The sequence below is a fragment of the Tamandua tetradactyla genome, chromosome 25 (assembly GCF_023851605.1).
Source record: "Tamandua tetradactyla isolate mTamTet1 chromosome 25, mTamTet1.pri, whole genome shotgun sequence".
NCBI lineage: Eukaryota > Metazoa > Chordata > Mammalia > Pilosa > Myrmecophagidae > Tamandua > Tamandua tetradactyla.
The window spans coordinates 29,996,805-30,021,489 of NC_135351.1; the positions used below are offsets into that span (position 1 = coordinate 29,996,805).

General features: G+C 39.2%; 3 protein-coding genes across 5 annotated transcripts in view; 1 reads left to right on the forward strand and 2 right to left on the reverse strand.

Annotated features, from left to right (window-relative positions):
- On the reverse strand, positions 1-20,728 carry LOC143669251 (histone H2B type 1-J). 3 transcript variants are annotated; one of them, XM_077143883.1, is made up of 3 exons: positions 19,425-20,728; positions 18,069-18,246; positions 15,828-15,937 (listed from the first exon to the last, which is right to left on the reverse strand). In XM_077143883.1, the coding sequence occupies exon 1, from the start codon at positions 20,443-20,445 to the stop codon at positions 20,065-20,067; it is 381 nt and encodes a 126-aa protein (XP_076999998.1). In that variant the 5' UTR covers positions 20,446-20,728; the 3' UTR covers positions 15,828-15,937; positions 18,069-18,246; positions 19,425-20,064. The 3 variants fall into 3 exon arrangements, with proteins under 3 accessions (XP_076999999.1, XP_076999997.1, XP_076999998.1); XM_077143884.1 differs by lacking the exons at positions 15,828-15,937; positions 18,069-18,246 and adding an exon at positions 1-85; XM_077143882.1 differs by lacking the exon at positions 18,069-18,246 and having other exon boundaries at positions 15,827-15,937.
- LOC143669248 (histone H2B type 1-K-like) overlaps positions 10,620-24,685 on the reverse strand; it is a 22,351-nt gene continuing 8,285 nt past the window's right edge. Inside the window, exon 2 of the mRNA XM_077143878.1 lies at positions 10,620-15,937. Coding sequence (XP_076999993.1) covers positions 15,676-15,937 — 262 coding nt within the window. The 3' untranslated portion in view covers positions 10,620-15,675. The remainder of the gene's footprint in view (positions 15,938-24,685) is intronic.
- Positions 19,563-21,517, forward strand: LOC143669249 (histone H2A type 1-like). The gene has a single exon (XM_077143879.1). It carries the CDS (start codon positions 20,689-20,691, stop codon positions 21,151-21,153), a length of 465 nt encoding a protein of 154 aa, XP_076999994.1. The 5' UTR covers positions 19,563-20,688; the 3' UTR covers positions 21,154-21,517.

A 24,685-nucleotide genomic window follows, 5' to 3' on the forward strand; every position in this document is an offset into this window, starting at 1 on the left:
GCCAAAATGTACAATCAGTGGTTCACAAATATTTTCATGTAGTTGCACATCCATCACCACAATCAATTTTTGAAGCTTTTCATTCCTGTGAAAAGAAAAAAATGGGAATAAAAATAAAAATGAAAAAAGAACACCCAAAATATCCCATACTCCTTATCCTCCCTATTATGTATTTATTTTTTGTTCTTATTTTTTTACTCATCTGCTCATACACTGGTTAAACGGAACCTCAGATGCAAGGTTTTCATAATTATATGGTCACACCGTAAAAGCTATAAAGTTATACAATCATCTTCAAGAATCAAGCCTACTAGATTACAGTTCAACAGTTCCAGGTATTTCCTTCTAGCTATTCTAAAACACTAAAAACTAAAAAGGGATATCTATATAATGCTTAAGAAAAACCTCCAGGATGACCTCTCCATTCTATCTGATATCTCTCAGCCATTGAAACTTCATTTTGTTTCATTTCTCCTTCCCTTTTGACCAAGAAGGCTTTCTCAGTTCCATGATGCCAGGTCCAGGCTCATCCCCAGGAGTCATGTCCCACGTTGCCAGGGAGATTTACACCCCTGGGAGTCATGTCCCATGTAGGGAGGAGGGCAGTGAGTTCACCTGCCAAGCTGGCTTGGAGAGAGAGGCCACATCTGAGCAACAAAAGAGGTCCTCTGGGGGTGACTCTTAGGCATAATTTTAAGTAGGCTTAGCTTCTCCTTTGCAGGAATAAGCCTCATAAGGGCAAGCCCCAAGATTGAGGGCTCAGCCTATTAAATTGGTGGTCCCATTGCTTTCGAGACTATCAGGAATACCCCAGGTGGGGAAGTTTAATATTTCCACATTTTCCCTCAGTCCCTCAAGGGGGCTTTGCAAATACTTTTTTATTCTCTGCCCACAGTTCGCTGGGATGTACCGGGGCATCACACTTACATGTACAAATCAACAAGGTCACACTTCTTATCCAAGGTGCCATGTACTTAGGGCCTTTGAATAAACCAACCTTACAAGTTAAATTAGACAGTGTGCTATAGAAAATATAAATTTTGCACCAAATAAATATCTTTTCTTTTGGGCTCACACAGAAGTTAAAGTTTTTAAAACACAGCCAATATCATCCTTTATCCTGTATTTTGAATGACCTTAGTCCTAGCCAGATCTACATCATTCATATCTCTAATTGAAGTCTGATGACTTTTTCAGCTTTTTAAACAGTTGCTGTATGGGGTAATGCTGACTTTATAGCTGCAGAGCTCTACCTCTGAGTCTCAGGTGTCACACAAATATCTGAAGTTCCAGGGAACAACCAGGTTATACGCAAAGAGCTCTGCATCTCAGAATTTAGAAATAACTGTTACATCTCAGGAACAGATGTGACTGCTGTAAGAGCTTACAATCTAGAAATCTGTATGATAAGCTTTCCTTGATAATAGTTAGTCCATATTAGTGAGGTGTTACAATGTTTGTCTTTTTATTTCTGGCTTATTTCACTCATCATACTGTCCTGAAGGACCATTCACCTAGTTGCATGCCTCACAATACATCCATTTTTTACTACAAAGTTTTCTTCTTTTTCACATTTCCCTTGACATTAACCTTGCTTACTGTTTGCCTTAATCTAAAATTCTTTTGCATGTATTTATATTTTCAATCTCAAATCTATCTTGTAATTCTTATTATGTAATTCTTATGATCTCAGATTGTAGTTTTGTTTTGTAAACCATTCTATAAGACTTTTTAAGTAGGTGTATTAATTTCCAATTGCTAGTGTCACAAATTACCACAAACTTTGTAACTTAAAGCAGTGTAAATTTATTATCCTAAGAGTTGTGTAGGTTAGAAGTCTGATACAGGTTTCACTGTGCTAACATCAAGGTTTGGCAGGCCAGACACTTGCCCAACCATCACTTTCTTGCTTTTTCCCACTTCTAGAGGCCACCTGCATTCCTTGGCTCATGGTCTATACTTCATATTCAAGTCAGCAGCCTCAAATCTCTTTCCCTGACTGTGACCCAGCTTTCATTGTCACTTCTCCTCCCTTCTCTCGGCCTCTGGGGACACAAGTCCACCACCGACTATGACTCTCCAGCCTCACTCTTATAAGGTCCCTTGTGATTACACTGGACCCACCCAGATAATCCAGGATAATCTCTCCATGTCAAGAGCCTCAACTTCATCACATTTGCCATGTAAGATAATGTATTCACAAATTCTAGGAATTAGCCATTATTCAGCCTACAACAGCAGCTGACTGTGCTGGTTTGAAAAGATGCATGTCCCCAGGAAAAGCCATGTTTTAATCTAAATCCTGATTCATAAAGGCAGAATAATCCCTATTCAATACTGTATATTTGGAACTGCAATCAGATCATCTCCCTGGAGATGTGATTTAATCAAGAGTGGTTGTTAAACTGGATTAGGTGACGACATGTCTCCACCCATTTGGGTGGGTCTTGATAAGTTTCTGGAGTCTTATAAAAGAGGAAACATTTTGGAGAATGAAAGAGATTCAGAGACAGCAAAGAAGAATGACATAGCCACGAGAAGCAGAGAGCCCACAAACCAGTGACCTTTGGAGATGAAAAAGGAAAATGCCTCCTGGGGAGCTTCATGAAATAGGAAGCCAGAAGAGAAAGCTAGCAGTTGATGCCTTGCTTGCCAGGTGCCCTTCCAGCTGAGAAAGAAACTGTGACTGTGTTCGCCATGTGCCTTCTCACTTGTGAGAGAAACCCTGAACTTCGTCCGCCTTCCTGAACCAAGGTATCATTCCCTGGATACCTTTGATTGGACATTATCTTGGCCTGAGAACTGTAAACTAGCAACTTATTAAATTCCCCTTTTTCAAACTACTCTGTTTCTGGTATATTGCATTCTGGCAGCTAGCAAACTAGAACACTGACTTTAGGCCATTTACTGACACGATAGATATGTAACTCCAGAGTTACTATATAATTTAATTTTATGTTCTACTTTTTGTTTTCACAATATTTAAACATACATTTAAAAATTTGTTTTGTGTATGTGCAACTTCTGTACCTATGACTTTACATAACATACTTACACAATCATTTTTTATATACTATTAACTTCCTATTATGAGCAATGAAGAAAAGTATTATACCTTCTTTTCCTGGTTTTCTACTCCCTCTGTTCACTAGACAAATTTAATTTATTATATTTAGTTGTGCTTTTTTTCTTCATTTAAAATAATCATATTTCTCTATGCGTTAGTAACTATTTTCATAGATTTTCTAGTATTAAATTATGCTTACATATAAAATAATTCCACTTGGTCATTTTTAAAAATGTGCAGCTGAATCCTCATGGCTAATATTTTCCCTGGTATTCATCATTAGAATGTGTTTCAATTTATTTTTGGTACTACCCTTTTGTGGTGCCACAGTGTCCCAAGCTACCAGAATATTTTTTCATGACTAAGAACAGAGTTTTTTTTTGTTATTACTTTTTATTGGTCAATAGAGACAGGATGCTCCAGGATTATTCACCATACAAAGTATTTTCTCACCCCTGATACACGAAAAAAGGTATAAATAATTGTTTTTATTTGGACAGATAATTGTTCATTTTGTAATTCAGTTTCATCTGTTTTTCTTCTCAAAATCAAAATGTGACTAGGAACGCTTCAGTTAGCATCTCATGGCACAATTCCACAACTGGACAACAGATGGAATTTGGTTTTGCCTCTCAAGATGTGCCTCTGACACTGGAGAACAGCATCTTTTCTTCTCTTCCAGAAGTCAACATTATCTCGGTTTCCTTCTTCTTTGTTTATACTCCTTTTGGCATGCTTCCTCTGTTTTTCTAGGTCGAAATTTTAAGCGTCTCCTAGTTTCTTTCTAATGAAATTTGCATTTGTGTTTCTTGTTATTGTTGTTGATTACAAATGACTTCCACGTGGAAAAGGGGAAAATCTCAACTTTGTATTTACTATTTTTAAAGGGAAAATATACTCCTGTCTCTTCTGTTATTTCTTCTTGTGTGTGTACATGAAAAATAACATACATACACGAAGCAATAAATTTCAAACCACATGGCAACAATTAGTTATAGAACAGGTTTCAGAGTTTAGTATGGGTTATAATTCCACAATTTTAGGTTTTTACTTCTGGTTGCTCTAAGACTCTGGAGACGAAAAAAAAAATCAATATAATGATTTAGCAGTCATTCTCATTTTTTAAATCCTATCGTCACCTTCTCCTTTGGTCTTTCTCCCAATCTTTAGGGGTATTTGGGCTATGCTTATTCTAAATTTTTCATGTTGGAAGGGGTTGTCAATCACATGGGATAGGGGGATGGAACTAGTTGATGTTCTGGAGAGGCTGGCCCCTCTGGGTTTCTAGACTTATCTGGCCTAGGAACCCATCTGGAAGTTGTAAGTTTCTAGAAAGTAATCACAGTGCATGAAACCTTTGTAGAATGTGAGATGAAGCCATAAGTGTTCTTTAGGATTGGCAGGAATGGTTTTGGTTGGGGTTTGGCAAACCATGATAAACTGCAACATCTAGCTGAAATTTGTAAAAGAGTAGCCTTCAGAGTAACTTCTTGACTCTATTTGAACTCTCTCAGCTACTGATATCTTATGTGTTATGATTCTTTTCTCCCTTTTGGTCAGGCAGGCATTGTCGATCCCATCATGCCAGGTCCAGGGTCATTCCTGGGAGACTTTTACCCCTGGAACTCATTTTCCACATGGCGGGGAGGGTAATGATTTTACTTGCAGATTTGGGCTTAGAGAGAGCCACATCTGAGCAAAAGAGGTTTAATGGAAGTAACTCTTAGGCATAACCATAGGGAAGCTTAGCTTCTCCACTACATATATAAGCTTCACAAGAGCATTTCTCAAGATCGAGGGCTTGGCTTATTGCTTGGGAGTTGCCAATGTTTGATACAGTATCAGAGATTTCCTATGTGGTAAAGTGTAATAGTACCCAATTTTTTCTCCCATCCCTCAAAGGCCTTTGCCAATACTATATATATATATATTTTTTTAAATTTTATTATATATATATACATATATATATATATATTTTTTTTGGCCTGGCCAGGTTCAGGGAATCGAACCAGGGTCTCCAGCATGGCAGGTGAGAATTCTGCCGCTAAGCCACTGTTGCACCACCCTGCCAATACTTTTCAATTATCTGCTAAACATACTCTGGGATGTATCGGAGCATTACATTAAGCTATACAGAGTTACAAGACCTCTTTCCCATTCTAGACTCCATGTGTTTGGGTTATTTAAATGATCTATCCAGACAGGTTGAGTTAGATTAAGTGCTACAGAAAATTTAGGTTTTGGGAAAAATAAACCTCTCTTCCTTCGGTCTCATAGAGTAGGTGAAATTCTAAAATACAGCAAAGTCCTCTTTACCCTTATATTCTGATTTACCTTAGTCCCAACCCAATCAGCTTCATTCTTATCTCTGTATGAAACCTGATCTCTTTTTCAATTTATTTAACAGTTGTTAGATGTGGCCATGCTGACATTCAGGCCTGCAGAACTCCTACTCTGAGCCTTAATGTCCCATAGGTACCCAAAGTTCCAGGGAAATACCAGTTATGCATATACAGCACAGCCTCTCAAAATCTAGAAATAACAATTACCACTCTGGACTAAAAGTGACTGCCATAAGAGCTTACAATCTAGGCCCCAAACTTCCTATAGGTATTTTCTAAATGAGACCATACAATATTTGCTCTTTTATTTCTAGCTTACTTTGCGTCACATAATATCCCACAGATTCATTCACCTCATTGCATGCCTCACAACTTTCTTCCTTTCTGTAGCAGCACAATATTCAATCATTTATACACCACAGTTCACCATTATACTTCTCAGTCAGTGTATCCTTCATCCACCTCCATTTGTTGAGCATCCTGTATAATGTCCAAAGTAAACATTCCTTGTCTCGCATTATCCTCACTTAGTGGTTTAATCATCAACACTCTCAATTTTAGACAATTTTCATTGCTCCTAAGAGAAAAATAACCAATAAACAAACCCTCATCAAACAGAAAATCCAAACCTCTCCTTAACTCTTGTCCTTACCCCTCAAATATTTAGTACTGCCTTAGTATTGCTGTGGTACTGCTGCTGTCTTCCTGGTAAACATAGCTCATAGCATCCAATGATAGTTTTTCCCCTAAACCCTAATATTATGAACTCTTTGTACAAGATTCAAAACTTTAAAGTAGTTCATGCAAAAACTTATTTGTATTTGCAGTGTTAAACAGTGGGATACATGGCTCTACACAATCTCTTTCAATCATGTTCACCTTCAGTATGGCAGTATTATTTATAGAACCAATAATAAATTGTATTTGCTTCTATCCATTCCTTTACATTCATGTTCAACCTTTTTAGCTAACTGTCCACCCATCTCTAACTTCCATGTATCTCTAGGTTCCCTATATTCTGTATAATAATCCTCTGAATTTACCTTTACCCAGGTCATAAAAGTGAAATTATATAGTATCTATCCTTTTATGTCTGGCTTATTTCACTCATCGTTATGTCCTCAAGGTTAATCTATGTTGTCATATGCTTCAGGGCATCATTTCATCTTAATGCTGTATAACATTCCATCATATGAATATGCCACATTTTGTTTAGCCACTCTTCTGTTGATGGCACTTGTTTCCATCTTTTGGCAATTGTGAATAATTCTGCTGTGAACATCAGTGTGCAAATGTCTGTTTGTGTCACTGCTTTAAGCTCTTCTGGGTATATGCTGAGGAGTGGTATTGCTAAGTGATAGGGCAACTCGATATTTAGTCTTCTAAGGAACCGCCAAACTGTCATCCATAGTGGCTGTAACATTATACATTCCCACCAGCAGTGCATAAGTGTCCCAATTTCTCCACATCCTCTCCAACATTTGTAGTTTCCTGTTTAATAGCAGCCATTCTTATAAGTGTCAGCAGATATCAAATTGTAGTCTTGATCTGCATTTCCCTTATAGCTAATGAAAACGAGAGTCTCTCCATGTGCTTTTAGCCATCTGTATTAGTTAGGGTTCTCTAGAGAAACAGAATCAACAGGAAATATTCCTAAATATAAAATTTATAAAAGTGTCTCACGTAACCATGGGAACACACAGTCCAAAATCTGTAGGGCAGGCTGTGAAGCTGGCGATTCTGATGGAGGGTCTGGATGAATGCCACAGGAGAGGCTCACCAGCCGAAGCAGGAAGACAACCTGTCTCTTCTGGATCCTCTTTAAAAGGCTTCCAGTGGTTAGATTAAGCATCACTCATTGCAGAAGACACTCCCCTTGGTTGATTACAAATGGAATCAGCTATGGATGCAGCCGATGTGAACATGATTTAATTCTATGAAATGTCCTCATAGCAAAAGACAGTCCAGCATTTGCCCAACCAGACAAACAGGTACCACCACCTGGCCAAGTTGACCCATGAACCTGACCATGACACCATCTGTATTTACTTGCCAGACAAATGTCTAATCATGTCTTTAGCCTATTTTATACTTGTTCTGTTATTGTTGAGTTGTGTGACTTCTTTATGTACACAGGATATAAAATCTTTATCTGATACATGATTTCCAAGTATTTTCTCCCATTGAGTTGACTCCCCTTCACCTTTTTGACAGTCTTTTGAGGCACAAAAGCATATGATTTCAAGGAGTTCTCATCGATCTATTTTTTCCTTTTGTTGCTTGTGCTTTGGGTATAAAGTTTAGGAAACTATCTCTTATTTCTAGGTATTGAAGATGTTTCCCTATGTTTTCTTTTAGGAGTTTTATCGTACTGGCTTTTATATTTAGGTCTTTGGTCTACCCTGAATTAATTTGTGTATAGGGTGTAAGTAAGGGTCCGCTTTCATTTTTTTTTTAACTTTTTTTAATTGTATAATATAACATATATACAAAGCAAAGGAAGAAAAAAGCAATAGTTTTCAAAGCACTCTTCAACAAGTAGTGACAGGGCATATCACAGAGTTTGTCATCGACTACCATACCATCCTTTCAGATTTTTCCTTTCAGCTGCTCCAGAATATAGGAGGTTAGAAGGAATAAGTTTTTTTTTTAACCATCACCATCAGCTTTTTTCTTTTTTGTGAAAAATAACATATATACAAAAAAATCAATAAATTTCAAAGCACAGCACAACAATTAGTTATAGAACAGATTGCAGAGTTTGGTATGGGTTATGATTGCACAATCAGGCTTTTACATCTAGCTGCTCTAAGATACTAGATACTAAAAGAAATATCAATTTAATGATTCAGCTACCATATTCATTTGTTAAATCCTACCTTCTCTATATAACTGAACCATCACCTTTGATCTTTCTCTCTCTCTCTTTAGGGGTATTTGGGCTATGGCCATTCTAACTTTTTCATGTTGGAAGTGGCTATCAATAATATGGGGTAGGGAGATGGAACTAGTTGATGTTCTGGAGAGGCTGGGCCCTCTGCATTTCAGGACTTATCTGATCCAAAGACCTATCTGGAGGTTGTAGGTTTCTGGAAAGTTATCTTACTGCATGGAACCTTTGTAGAATCTTTTATTTTGCCCTAGGTGTTCTTCATGATTGGCTGAAATGGGTTTGGCAAGTTATGATGGGCAGCAATGTCTAACTGAAGCTTGCATAAGGGTGACTTCCAGAGTAGCCACTTGAGAGTTCTATTTGAACTCTCCCAGCTACTGATATTTTATTAGCTATACTTCTTTTCCCTTTTGGTCAGGATGGAATTGTTGATCCCACGGTGCCAGGGCTGGCCCCATCCCTGGGAGTCATTTTCCATGCCACCAGAGATACTTTCACCCCTGGATGTCATGTTTCATGTAGAGGGGAGGGCAATAATTTCATTTGCAGAGTTGGGCTTAAAAAGAGTGTCATGGTCAGGTTCATGTGTCAACTTGGCCAAGTGGTGGTTGGGCAAGTGTCTGGTTGGGCAAGTGCTAGCCTGTCTGTTGTGATGAGGACATTTCATAGAATTAAATCATGAGCATGTCAGCTGCATCCACAGCTGCTTCCATTTGTAATCAGCCAAAGGGAGTGTCTTCTGCATTGAGTGATGTGTAATCTAATTACTAGAAGCCTTTTAAGAAGGATTCAGAACAGACAGGCTTTCTTCCTGCTTCTGCCGACAAGCCTCATTAGTGGAGTTCGTCCAGACCCTCCATCGGAATTGTTGGCTTCACAGTCTGCCCTGCGGATTTTGGACTCTGTGTTCCCATGGTTATGTGAGACACTTTTATAAGTTTTATATTTCCAAGTGTTTCCCATTGATTCTGTTTCTCTAGAGAACCCTAACTAATACAGAGAATTAGGCCACATCTAAGCAACAAAAGAGGTCCTCCAGAAGGGACTCTTAGGCTTACTTATGGGTAGGGTAAGCTTCTCCACTACCTACAGAAGTTTCACAAGAGTAAGCCTCCAGATCAAGGGCTTAGCCTGTGTAATATTTGACACAGTATCAGGAGATTCCCTGATGGTAAAGTTTAATAGTTCCATATTTTTTCTCACATCCCTCAAGGGATTTTCCCATTACTTTTGGATTATCTATTTAATATATTCTAGGGTGTATCTAGGCATTATATTAAGCTATACAGGATTAAAGGCCCTCATTCTTATTCTGGGCTCCCTGTTTCAGTTGTTCAAATGAGCTATACAGATAGGTTGAGTTAGATTATGTGCTAAAGAAAATTTAGGTTCCAGACAAAATAAACCTTTCTTCCTTTGGCCTCAAAGAGTATGTGTGGTTCCAAAATACAGACAATGTCTTCTTTACCCCTGTGTTCTGAATTTAGTCCTGACCTGATTGGCTTAGTTCCTATCTCTAAATACCAGGATATATATATACATAACAGCCTCTCAAAATCCAGAAATAATAATAAAACATATCATGAAAAAATAATAAAACATATTGTTCTAGTTGGCTAGCTGCTGGAATGCAACACACTAGAGATGGATTGGCCTTCAATAAAAGAGGATTTTAGTTAACGTATAGTTCTTCAGAGAAAAGGCAGCTAACTTTCGACTGAGGTTCTTTCTTACGTGGGAAGGTACAAAGCAATCTCTGCTGGCCTTCTCTCCAGGCCTCTGGGTTTCAATGTTTTTCCCTGGGGTGATTCCTTTCTGCATCTCCAAAGGCCTGGGCTGAGCTGCTGAGTGCCAAGATGAGGTGGGCTGAGCTGCTTGGGCTGTGCTACATTGCGCTCTCTCATCTAAGCACCAGCCAATTAATTCAAACATCATTCATTGCAGCAGGCATGCCTCCTAGCTGACTGCAGATGTAATCAGGAACAGATGAGGTTCACATGCCATCGGCTCATGTCCACAGCAATATAACTAGGCATCTTCACCTGGCCAAGTTGAAAACTGAATCTAAGTACCACACATATCATGAAAGATTTTACTATATGACTGATTAAATAATATTTGCCAATCATAAATTGCAAAAAAAAAAAAAAGCAAATAGCAATGCAACCAAACTAATGATATAATTATATTGGGAAGTAAAGTTAATAGTGTCTGTAGGTGATGGAACTTAAGGGAGAAAAGCAGGCGAATCATTTTTGCATAGTGGAAAATCAAAGAAAAATGATGCTAAAATTGAAAAATAGCAATAAGCAGCACTAAAAGCAAGTACATTGGCTAGAAAACAATTTTATCTTCTTTTTATTCCTCTCTCTCGTCTCCAAAAAAATTCTAAAAGAATTATACCTTAAAGGAAAGACATTTGCTGCTTTCTCATGTAATGGCTGAGAGTGTATTCAATGCTAGGGTGATTCTTTGGCTCCACGCTCGGCCTTGGTTGCAGTCTTCTACCTCGAGACACCCCCTTCCCGTGGTGTTTCCCATCTTTCTGTTTTTGTGACTCCTTCCTTCCTGTGCTGTTGCCTTTTCTAGCAAGCAGGTACTGCAGGAGAAGAGTGGAAGGCATTTCTTTTCTCTTATGGCCAAAAAACAATAATGTAAACAAAACAGAAAAAACCCAAAGCCAAATAGCTGAAAATCTTCGTCTGTACCAAGAGGGAATAAGATAGGAGGAAGGACCACTTCTTTGTATCTTCATCCTTTTGAAGTACTTGAGGTTTTAAACATTAATTTAAAATTTTTTTTATTAAGCTTTAAATTGACAACCTAAGACTGGATAAATAATTCAGTCAGATGAGTTGTTATATACAAAGCCTGGAAAACAAATGCTCAGCGAGAACAAAAGCATGTTGGGATAAAGTTATGGAGTGATTGAGATGTTGAGTCATAACGTTGCATCCCGACTAGGAGGCAGGAAATTAAGGCAAGGGGCTGTGCACCTATTGTACTCTACACACATGGGTTTGAGCACCAGCTGTAGGACATTTTAGCAAAGGAAGAAGAGTATTTCAAGACGTCTCCCAGCTTCTGGTCCCGCATACATCTTTAAAAATTCTAAAACTATTGGCACAGTATCCTTAGATTTACCCCTTTATAAGCCACAATATTCTTTCCTTTATGGTAGATAAGGAACTGATATTCAGTATTATCTAAATGGGATGCTTCATATAATCAATTTAGAAAGTTAAATCTGGTAAACTCCTACTGGAGGAAGCCTGAGAAAAGGAGTGTTTTAGTTTCCCAGGCTGCTCACAGAAGGTACCATGAAATGTGCTGTTTTATTAATAAAAATATTTAAAGAAAAAGAAAACAATACACAAATACGCAAACATTCTTAACATACAAACATTCCATAGGTGGTATACAATCAATGGCTCACAATATCATCACATAGTTGTATATTCATTGCCATGATCATTTTTTTTGAACATCTGCATCACTCCAGAAAAAGTAAAAGTAAAAAGAAAAAACTTATACATATCATACCCCTCACCCCTCCCTCTCATTGATCACAAGCATTTCCATCTACTCAATTTATTTTAACCTTTGTTCCCACTATTATTTATTTTTATCCATTTTTTTTTTAACATGGGCAGGCACCAGGAATCGAACCCAGGTCCTCTGACATGGCAGGCAAGCATTCTTGCCTACTGAGCCACCGTGGCCCGCCCTCCATATTTTTTTGTTTATCTGTCCATACCCTAGTTAAAAGGGGCTTCAGACACAAGGTTTTCACAGTCACACAGTCACATTGTTAGAGCTATATCATTATACAATCATCTTCAAGAAACAAGGCTATTGGAACACAGCTCTACAGTTCAGGTACTTCCCTCCAGCCACTCCAATACACCATAAACTAAGAAGGGGATATCTCTGTAATGTATAGGAATAACCTCCAGGATAACTTCTCAACTCTGCTTGAAATCTCTCAGCCACTGACACTTTATTTTGTCTCATTTCTCTCTTCCCCCTTTCGGTCAAGAAGGTTTTCTCAATACCTTGGTGCCAGGTCCCATCTCAACCCGGGATTTCTGTCTCACATTGCCAGGGAGGTTTACACCCCTGGAAGTCATGTCCCACACAAAGGTAGAGGGCAGTGAGTTCACCTGCCATGTTGGCTCAGAGAGAGAGTATGCATCTAAGCAACAAAAGAGGTTCTCTGGGGGTGACTCAGGTCTAATTTTAAGTAGGCTTAGCCTATCTTTTGCAGGAGTAAGTTTCATAGTGGTGACCCCCAAGATCGAGGGCTCAGCCTACTGATTTGGTTGTCCCCACTGCTTGCTAGAATAGCAGAAATTCTTCAAATGGGGAAGTTGAATTTTTCCCCCTTTCTCCCCATTCCCCCAAGGAGACTCTGTAAATATGTCTTTATTCATTGTCCAAATTTCTCTGGAATTTATCAGGATATCACATTAACCTGGACAAACCAAAAAAATCTCATGCTCTATTTGATTCATGTACTTACAGTGTTAACTAAACTGACCATACAAGCTAAATTAGGACATACACTACCCAAAATAAAAATTTTGTACCAAACAAACATCTCTCCTTTCAGTCTCACACAGAAGTTGAAGTTTTAAAACATGGGTGATATCATCCTTTTTATCCAGTTTTCTGCTATACCTTAGTTCTATCCAGACCAGCTTCATTCATGTCTCTACTTGATGTCTGACCACTTTTTCAACTTTGTAAACAGTTGCTGTATGGGGCAGTGCTGACTTTCACAGCTTTAGAGCTCTAACTCTGAGTCTCAGGTGTCCATAAACACCCAAAGTTTCTGGGAAAAGCCATGCTATATACAAACAGCTCAGTATCTCAGAATTTAGAATGAACAGTTACACCTCTTCACTATATGTGACTGCAGTAAGAGCTTACAATCCAAGACCCTTTGCAATAAGCCGCAACCTGATAACTCATGCTCTCAACTTTAGTTCATCGAATTTTTATATTATAGTTAGTCCATATGATTCAGGCATGATATTTGTCTTTTTGTTCCTGACATTTCATTCAACATACATCTCTTAAATTTCATTCATCTAGTTTCATGCTTCACAACTTCATTCCTTCTTGTGGCAACTCCGTAGTCCATTGTATATATACAACATAGTTCCCCCTTCCATTCCTCAGTTGTTGCACCCTTAGGCCACCTCCATTCTTTGTGGATCGCCAACACTGCAGCCCAAAACACCAGTGTGCAAATGTCCATTCGTGTTCTCACACTCAGTTCCTCCAGGTATGCACTGAGCAACCAGTTTCAGGATCATATGGAATGTGCTGGTTTTGACGATGGGAATTTATTAGTTTACAAGCTTACAGTTTTGAGGCTGAGACCAAATAGAAGCATCAACAAGGTGATGCTTTTTTTCCAGAAGACCAGCTGCTGGCCATCCTTAACTCCTGCTGGTCTCTCCCTTCTGGATCGGTTGATTTCAGCTTCTTGCTTCCATGGCTGGCAGTCTCCCTCTCTTCATAAAGGACTCCAGAAAGAGATGAAGACGCACCCTGGGTCAGAAAACTCTGACTTCCTATTATTCTGGGAATTATTTTCCCTGTGTCTCTACTGGATAAGGAGATTATACGTGACTACATCTAACAAAATTAGCAATAATTCTTCAATAATGTCTAGTTCAAATTTACACAAATTGTTTAAAAATGTTTTTTTTTTTTTACAGAGTATCAATGCTCAATAAGGGACATTGATTTATACGTCTTTAAGATCTACTTCAAAATAACCCTCCCTTAAATTTTTCCTCAGGCCATGTATTTGTTGATGTAACTAGGGTAACCTGTCTTGGAGGATTCTTCACATCCTGGATTTGGCTGATAGCCACAGTCAAGGTGTTAAAACCTTTACAACATCATTGACTACGTCTATTAATCCCCCTTCCTTTATGAAAACTAGCAATTAAACCAAAAGACGACTAGACTTAGAATCAATTATCTCTCTCTACAAATATATTTCTCAAGCAGAACTTTGTACCTCCAAGTGCATTCATTAGGAGGTATATAATGTAAATTGATGTTAAGTGTGATTTGAGAGTTGATGCACTTACAGCCTAATCTATCCATTATAAAGTCCCCCAGCAACTTGTAACCTAATAGTTAAATATCCATGGGTAACTTCATGATCTTTGCCTACGCCCTTTATTCCACTAAAAATTGCAACATATAGTACTAGGAATCCTTTTGTGATGAATAATTTTCTTTCATCAAATATCTTGTTAGCCTGAAATATATTTTATACGGAAGGCAAGATAATTGCCTGTTTCTATTTATTCACCAATTTTCAGAAAAAGTTGGTGCCCTAACATTTGTTCACATTTTATTTAATTCAGCACATCAGTTACTATTCTTTTCATGCTATAGTATAATATATTTAAATAAATTATACGTGTATAGCTCAATATATTATATCACACTTGTCTATCCAAGGCCAAATATTAGTCTATTGCTCACCTCAGAAGCCTCTGTGTCCCCTTACAATTACTAATATCTCACTCCTCCACAAATGCAACATTTATTGATTTCTAACACCATGTCACTTTGTTCCTGTGATTGAATTTTATTTATTTATTTAAAGTGAATTTTAAATAAGAATTTCTAGCAGAAAGTATTTCATGTGTCTGGCATTTGTACAATATTGTTAGCAAGACAGATCCATGCTATTGTCATTTATTTTCACTGAGGTGTACTATTCCATGGTTTGGACATTCACAATTTATTCTACTGTTAATGGATATTTTTCAAAACGGGGTATTATAAAATACTTTGTTAGGAATTTTTTCTTACTTATCTTTTTAGTTTATGTATCCTTTAGCATACTTATATGTTGGGATAGTTGTAGAGGTGAAATGCTGAGTCCTAGATGATATACATAATCCGCTTTATAGATAATTCTAAAGAGATTTCATAGAGATATAATCAGCACACTTTTAAGGTATACAGCACACTTTTAAGGTATATAAAGTTCACTTTATATATATATAAAGAATGAAGGAATGAAAATCTGTTCTGAGTTACAAATCCAAAATATTTACTAGAAATGTATACTCATTTAAAAATATATAAGATTTTCAGTAAAAACAAAAATATCTCAAAATTCCACTGGAAAATGGGAGGCAGTTTCTTTTCTATGTTAAAATGAGAAAAAGAATGCTTTGCAGGAATGCAAAATTTTTAGTTCTTTAAATGGTCAATTATAGAAGCTTCTGTTTCTCCTGTAAAAATCTGAGGTCCCAATCAGGTATTACTTTCTTTCTCAAGTAAAGCATCATCTTTTTTACATACTACGCATATGTATGGTGCTGTGTAGTCCGTTAACCAAAAGATGACCTTCCATCATCAGGAAGGTGATTTTTGCACAAGGAATATATTGTGTCGACACTTGGACTTGATTGTTGTAGCTGGAAAATGACCATGATTAGACCAGAAAAGCAAAGGGAAACACACAGGAACCTCTGGAAAGCAAAGCTGTGGCAGGAATTCCTGCACCGCCAGGAAAAACAACTAGATTTGGTGCCTTGTGCCGACCTGATGTCTTGATGTTTATTTTTCATTCTTATTTTCATTGTCACATACCTGTAATGGAAAGAGACATAATCATATTGATGTCTCTCCAGATATTACATATTCGAACAAATGCACAGATTTTGTAAATGAAGGCACATTGTACACATGCTGTATTGGGATTGCCTTCTACACATATGGTTTTTCCTAGGCTATCTGACTTTATATTCCTCACTCTCCAGAACATTCTCTGTCTGGAATATTTGTAATGAGGAGTTTATTGATGTCACTGATCTTTCCTTATGTTTCCGTTATGGTCTTATTTACTGGTAAATAACTGTAAGAATGTTAGAGAATAGCCAACTGCTGAAAACAAGACAAGTGTATCTTCCCTTTGCTTTCAGTGGCTGCAATGCCCCAGCTTTATCAGCCTAGAGAATACGTATGGGCCTCCCAGGTCCCAGGGTCCTAGTGGTTACTCTGGGAGATCCAGAGGAGAAAGTGTGAGCCACATGGCTGGCAGGGAAGGAACCTGACCTTAGGCTAGGTCAGAGTTCAATGGAGTGAGACTTTCCAAGCTGCCATTCACTAATATTTTCTCCTTTCAAAATCGAGGAAGAACACAGAATACTTGATGTGAAATAACCTAAAAAATTTTTAAATGAAGCATAACGTAACACTCTTTTCTTCATGGCTAGGGCTTTCAATTCTCTAAGAACTCCTTCCCTGTAGTGAGACCATTATCTTCTAAAAGGTTTTAGCGGTTTTCTTTTTACATATAGGAACTATTTTCTTTATGTGTAAACATTGCCCTGAAAAATTTATTGAACAGCCCATCTTTTCCTCACTAATCCCACCTCTCATTTCTAAAATCATATCAACAAAAAATCAAATCAATAAAAAATTAGGATCTGATCCTTGGCTTTCTATCTATTTCAGTTGGTAAACTGTGCCAACATCATTCAATATTATAGCCATGAGTTCTTTTATCTCTAAATCTTGTTCTACCTCATCAGGAGTTTCTGGTTAATTTTGCTACTTTGATCTTCAAATAAATGTTAGAATTAATTCTTCAAGTTCCAAAAATAACCTGCTAGGATTTTGACTGGAATAATCTTGAATAATGATACCAATTTAATAAGAATTGAAATCTTTATAATATTCAATATTCCTTTCTATGAACACGTCTTTCCACTTAATGTCTTTAAATAAGAGTCTTGTATCACTGGATTTCTTCTAGGGCCATTATATTTAATAGCTTAAAAAGTTTTGTATTACACAGAAATTCAACTAATTTTCGTAATTTGAGAAATATCCGTTGTATACCTTACCTTTAACTGGCAGATAAAAAATATATACTCTTTTCCACACTTTAATTCTTCGTGATGAGGATGATAACTACAATGATAACTGTTCCACTTCCATAATCCATCTCTCAGTCATACAACTGAATATGTACTCTATCTCTAAGAAGGTAGCATGCCAAGTTTTTTGAGTTACAGAAAATGGCTCCTAATCCAGAATCCATTTTTCTTTTAGTTCCACTGTAACACCACCAACATATATTAATGAAATGTCAAGGAGAAAATGTGGGCTGATAGGACAATTTTTCATAAGTCAGTTATCTAAAAACCATTCACCAAGTGATCAATTCCTAAAAATTACTTAAACTTTATTCCTATAAAATTTTACAGTAATTTACACTAGCCGATAAAGTTTAAATTGTATGTGATGATTTCTGGGGCAGTTTAGTTGACCGTTTACATTGTGTATTTATTATGACACCATTTTAGAGCACACCAAAACTGTCTCTGTCCTAGTCCCTCGCCCATCCTCCTAAAACAGAGTAGACAGAAACTTAAAAGGGGAAACAGAGGAGAAAATAGAAGGAAAACAGAAACAGAAAGAGGAAGATGGAAACAGGGGAATCCAAAGGCACAGATCTCTTGTCTTCCCATAGCTCTGTTAGACCAGCTATGGAATCCAATTAAAATTGCTTTAGCTTTATAAATATCAAAATTAAATAATTTTTTGTAAATCAATAAAATTTAATAGAGTCATCTCTGTGTCCACTGGTGGAAGCATTCCTTCTTTGAATGCTAAAATTTAAAAACAGCAACAACACAACCTGGCAGTGACCTGAGTTGCAAGGATAAAGGCAAAACATTTTTGAGTTGGTTATTAAGTGTAATAAAAGACATACCACTCCATTTCCAGCTGTTGGTTCTCTGACCAGTGTACTTTGACTACAGGAAACATTATGCCATATTGTAGTCAATGTTCAGCTCATATACAAAATCCAGTTGAACAGCACTCCAATAGGGTTAACTCCTAGATACCAATTTAACATAGTCTTCCAACAATTGGTAAGGCTGCTGCTTCTGAGGGATGTGGTACACATTAAGATGTGTGAGTTCCATGGCCATCAAAGCATTGCCTTACCTCTTCTCTATAATGTGTAGATCTGAGTCATAACAATGTTGTGAGATATGATGTATAAAATATTTCATAAGCCCATAGATAAGCATAAGAGAAAGGGAAGCATATTCAAATACAGAAAAAGTGTCTATTCCAGTGAAGGCATATTCCTGCCTCATCTGTGACAAAATGGATCCAAGAATACTTGGATCCTAACATATGGAACACTTGGCAGTGTAAGTATTTCAGTCAGCCGTGGTGAGCTAAATCTACACTATAGAGCTCATGCAAAACCTCTACCACTGCCACCCTGGATACCTTGTTGACAAATTGCTTGGGATGTATGGTAGTTTGAATCTGTTACATACCCTAGAAAAGCCCATTTTTATCTTTGAATCCACGCCTGGGGAATCCAGGAGAGTTTGGCTACCCTGTTGTTTGGTAAGGGTACTGCTGCCCCAGGTTTCAGAGAGGGTGGAACATTCCCCAGGGATTGGGGAAAGTCGGGCTGCCATTCCACTGTTCTGAAGGATGAGCTTGTGTTGTGGATTTGGTAGAGTCCTCCTGCCAACCTGATGCTTGAGGAAAGTGGATTTAACAAAGTACTAATTGTTTCAGACATGATTACAGCGCTACGTCTAGATCCATTTCGGATAAACTAGGTGCTAACTTACTTAAAATTACTTGAATTAAAACGCAGGCATAGTGGGAGCTTCCAAACGTTTTACAGACCTTGGCTTTTCATCTAAAAGGGACAAATAATTTTGAATAGCTATAATTTAGCGAAACGTTATCATCGTTAACGTGTTTGGTTTTCATTTATGACAACCTGAACAACGAGGAACTTCTTTTTCCTCAGTGGTTCTAGCCAAAATCAAAATAAAAAATACCAAGTATCTGGGCTTTAAAATAGACTGATTTTAGTTTCAGAAGGGAGGCTGGAATAAATGTTTTCAAGATTCTCTGCCTTTATCACAACTCCAAATTATGTATTCTATTACGGATTTACGATAAAGGGAAAAGTTTCCTAATGCCCCAGGATCTTAACAACAAAGCACTGATTTTCTCCGACTGGAAATTACATCCCTCAGATTTCCTTCTCTAGCGAAAGCTAAAAGAAAATAGCAAAGAAATCTCATACCTGCTAGGAATAAAATCCTAATTCAAAAAGGAAAGACGTAGCCAACGGTTTCTGGGAGCCGGTGCGGGGGGGCGGGTTCCTTGAGCACACGCAAACGGCACGTCGCTTCCGGGTTGCCGGCCACCAATCAGGGCACTCCCCGGGCACATTCAAACTGCCCGCGCAACCGCTCTCCCCTGGCGAGTCCAGCTCTGTGCCCCAACCGGTGATCGCAGGACTTGAATTCTCTTCCAACTTAATTTTTCTCCCATCTCGTTTTACTTCACCCTAACAGCTAAAATGACTTAAGGACAAGCTACTTTACGAAGTCCTTAGGTGGCAGTTTAAAAAGCCTGAAGTATTTCCTCCTAAAAGGAGTTCCAGAATTTTGCCAGATCAAGTTACTTTAAAGTTGGAAATGGATGTCAAAGAGTTCGGGGTCACACCGGCCTTGTCTTGACCGAAATGGCCCTAAACTATGATTGCTCAGTAGTTGTCTTTGCTAGCGGTGTCTAGCCTAAGGCATAAGGGCTTTTTTAAGCAAGTAGCTTTTCTCAGGAATGGGAAGCTAAAGTAAGAAACTTGCATGGAGAACAAGCATTAAGCTCTTTCTGAGGATATGGGTGGCTCTTAAAAGAGCCGTTAGGGTTAGGTTCAGAGATTACTTGGCGCTAGTATACTTGGTGACGGCTTTGGTACCCTCGGACACGGCGTGCTTGGCCAGCTCCCCGGGCAGCAGCAGGCGCACGGCCGTCTGGATCTCCCTGGAGGTGATGGTCGAGCGCTTGTTGTAATGCGCCAGGCGCGAGGCCTCGCCCGCGATGCGCTCGAAGATGTCGTTGACGAAGGAATTCATGATGCCCATAGCCTTGGACGAAATGCCAGTGTCGGGATGGACCTGCTTCAGCACCTTATACACATAGATAGAGTAGCTCTCCTTGCGGCTGCGCTTGCGCTTCTTGCCGTCCTTCTTCTGCGCCTTCGTCACCGCCTTCTTGGAACCCTTCTTCGGGGCCGGAGCGGATTTCGCAGGCTCAGGCATGGCTGGATAAGTACTCACGAGAAAAAAAAAAAATAATGCAGGAAGATCTGATGTGTCCCTTTTATATAGAACTTCTAATGCAAATGAAGCAGAGTTTACTGCGTATTTCTAATTGGTAGTATTCAGGTTAACATTGGTAGTTATTTTGAGCCAATCAGAATAAAGCACTTTCAACGCCGCATTTCCATTGGTCAAGATGCAGCTGCAATTCTAGCCAATGGCACATGGTTTTCTTCGCGCCCAATGATGGTTATAAGAAGTGCTGCTCCCCGCTTCTCACTCAGCAGTGTTTGCGATCCGTTTGGTGACTTCGGAATGTCTGGACGCGGCAAGCAGGGCGGCAAAGCTCGCGCCAAGGCCAAGACACGCTCCTCCCGGGCGGGCCTGCAGTTCCCGGTGGGTCGAGTGCACCGCCTGCTCCGCAAGGGCAACTATGCCGAGCGGGTCGGGGCTGGCGCCCCGGTGTACCTGGCGGCGGTGCTGGAGTACCTGACGGCCGAGATCCTGGAGCTGGCGGGCAACGCGGCCCGCGACAACAAGAAGACCCGCATCATCCCGCGCCACCTGCAGCTGGCCATTCGCAACGACGAGGAGCTCAACAAGCTGCTGGGCAAGGTGACCATCGCGCAGGGCGGCGTCCTGCCCAACATCCAGGCCGTGCTGCTGCCCAAGAAGACCGAGAGCCACCACAAGGCCAAGGGCAAATGAAATGGAGACATCACTGCGTGCGGCTATCAACATCTTATCCAAAGGCTCTTTTCAGAGCCACCCACGTTCTCACATAAAAGACCTGCAACTTTTTCTTTACTGCCAACAATTTTCACATCCCCACCTGTAAGCTAAGTTTTTCTCACCGCATGTGACTTTCAAGGTACACCGACAACTACTTGGGTGCTGACGAGGAAAGCTATGCTTCCTCCAGAAGATATTAAAGCTTCAACTACGGGCTTTAGTAGTGCTGGGACAAGTTTCCCGGCCACTTACAAAACGAGGTTTTTAGGCGGACAGGTCAACAATCTACAATTGCTGTTTTACTGTGTTAAATCTTTGAAGGGAGACAGGAAAAAGCCAATTTTCACTAAATATTTCAACCAGTGGAGGGGATGAGGGTGGGCGGTGAGGTAAGCTGATATGTCAAGGGCTCGGGAAATCAAGGAAGTGGTATTGAACAGTTGGCAAATAATCAGTGGACTTTTCAAATTCAAGGTAGCGGGAATCCCCACTTGGGCCAACATCGGGAAGGCAATTAACATGTTGCGCCACGTTGTATACCCGGCCGGGCGCTTTACCTCACGAATTTCCCAGGTACTCGGCCCAGAAACCCTGCCACAAGGTCAAAGGCTTTATAGAGTGGATGCAGGAGGGGGCCTTCCAGACGCTTAGTGGGTTTACTCAGGAAATTCACCGTGAGAGAGAAAACAAAATGCAGTTACCTGTGTTCTCAAATCGTGGTGCTGGGAATATCAGGCCCCACCACGGACCTGCTGAGTCAGAAACAGCATATTTCCAAGGTCTCCAAGTAGTTGGTATGGACATTACAAACTGAAAAACATTGAACCGGGATACTAGAAAAATAGCTTCCCTGGATCTGACTGTAAAAAGAGAAGGGGTGGGGCAGTGGAGTAATTCCTCAAAGCAAAGTGCCTATTCGCCAATCTCTCCGCTCACTGCTCAGCCAATGGTTTTACTGCGCGGGACTTTTCAAAAGTCTCAAGGTCAGTCAATATTTCTGCGTGTAATACAGCCCACTTCTTAGTCACCAAGTTTAACTGCTTCGTTGATGCCCGCGAAGCAGGTGGGCGGCAAAGCGCCGTGCAAGCAGCTGGCGGTAGGCGGCTTGGAGAAGCCGCACCGCTACCCGCCCAGCCCGGCACCGAGGCGCTGCGCGAGACCTGCTGCTACCAGAAGCGCCTACGGAGTTGCTGATCCGCAAGCTGCCGTTCTAGTGGGTGGTGTTTGTGTGTGGGGGGGAATCCCGCAGGACTTTGCAGGTCGATCTGCTTCCAGAGCTTGGCCGTGATGGTGCTGCGAAAAGTGTGCGAGTGGTGGGGCTCTTCGAGGACACCAACCTGTGCGCCATCCACGCCAAGCGCGTCACCATCATGCCCCAGGACATCCAGCTCGCTAATAAATGAGCATTGTGATGCGATCGTCCACGCCTCCCCAAATGCTGTCGGCCACAATATTTTACCTTTCCCTGACAGTAGACAAACTCGGTTCTTTGTTTCATCCCCTGAATTGCGAGGTACTTCTTCCGCGTTCCTGTACCTAAGTTTACCCTATTTAGAATTTAAATGAGTGAAATAAAGGGATGACTACCCTGAAACCCGGGGAAAGGCTGAAAGGGATTTGAGGTACCCCTAGTTTCAAGAGGTGTTCACTCAGGCGCACTTGGCAGGATAGACTTGTAGTAAACCTTCAAACCAATGAAGTTAGGAGAAATGTCTACCATAATTATTACCATTCAAATGTGTGACTACATCGTCCAGTCCGCGGGGAGAAGGGAAATAATACAAATAGAGGTTAAGGTAATTTTGAAAGAATATCCATGCCAATGGTCTTTATAGCCCAGGCTGTGGAATCTTGCTGATACTCTGATCACTGAACTCTTAACTGATAAAACTCAAATAGAAGTTCTGAACTTTTTTTCTTGTATAGGTGGACACCTTTGGCTGTCTGGTGACTTTCAATGTAATCCTTCTGAGAATGTTCTAAATGTATAAGATGCAAAGATTTCAAAGAAAAATAAAAACAACATGCACAATTTTATTCCATTACAATTATCAAAATATTTTAAAACAAATTCGATAGAGTAATGTATGTGCTTATATAGTTAACACATTGCCCAATATGATCTCTGACTGAGCCTAGGTAATGCCATCAGTAATTAGATGCACATCTAATTAATGTTTTTAAGGTAACTGCACATCAATTATAAAGAAATTTTAAGGTAACTGCACATCTAATTACTTTAATGTTTTAAGGTAACTGCACATCAATTATAATGTTCTCTCTATTGGGTGGCAAAGTAACAGGTGCTGGGTTTGTGGCCTAAATTAAAAATAAAGTGAAATGCTGAAGTTCAGTTAGAGGTTAATTATAAATTTCTTCCCATCCAAACTCAGACTTTACTTTCACCCCACGTTTTGTCCTGTTGGTTACACTTGCTCTAAAATTTGATCGGCCTACCCCATTCCTTTTCAGCTTGATTTTTAATTTTCCCCCAAACCCTTCTATTCCTTTCTAGAATTTCTTTAGAATACTGGTATCTCAAATATTCACTCCTTTCATTGTTTCTACTTCTCATATTTAAAATTGAATTATTTCTAATCTCAGGGCCAGGGTGAATAAGATTTTTTCAAATAAAAGCAAGTATCTACAACCATATCTTACAATGATGATAATGGACAAAAGCAATGGGTTCTCTGCCCCATGTGCTCTATGACACCAGGGCTTCAAAAAGAAAACATTTAGATAATGATTCAGATATAATAATCATTTGTTAATTCTTATTTTTCAGTTATAATGATAGGCACAGAAATGACCTTCCTAGATAATACAGTATTTAACTTTTGATAGAATTTTTAGAAACTGTATAACCCAAATAATGATTTTACTCAGTCAACTGTTCTGTATTCAAGTGTCTTCTGATTTATTTAAATTAATCATTAAGCAAACAGTTTCAGTGGTTCTTTGTCCTAAAAAAAAAAACCTAACAGATATATTTGTTCACTCCTGCCAGAAAGTATAAACTTAAGTTTAAGAAAATAGCCAGATGTTATTTCTCTTATGACGATGATGATATCAAAGGCTGCCATTTATTAGACAACTATGTTCCAGTTACATTATAGGATTTTTTTTTCATCATTTCTAAAAATCTTCACAGGAACAACAATCTTACAAACCACATTTACAGTCATTGCCTTTGGCTTTATTTACTGAAAAGACCGATTTTCAATATACTGCACTATTTTCAAATACCTAATTATCGGAGACTAGTGGTGGAGACTCTAAGTTGGTTATGAATCAAGAACTCAAAGCATTGGCATGCCATGCTTATCGGCCAAGTGAGCAGACCACTGAGGCGAGGTTCTTGAGAAAGTTTATGTCCGAGTCTGAAACTGTCCCTGCAGTTCCCGATAAGATGTTTCTTAAGATATTTTTGTGTTATGAGAATTTGGTTTAAACATTAAGCGCTTACCTAGCGCTTACCTATGCAGGATGCAGAAACAACTCAGAG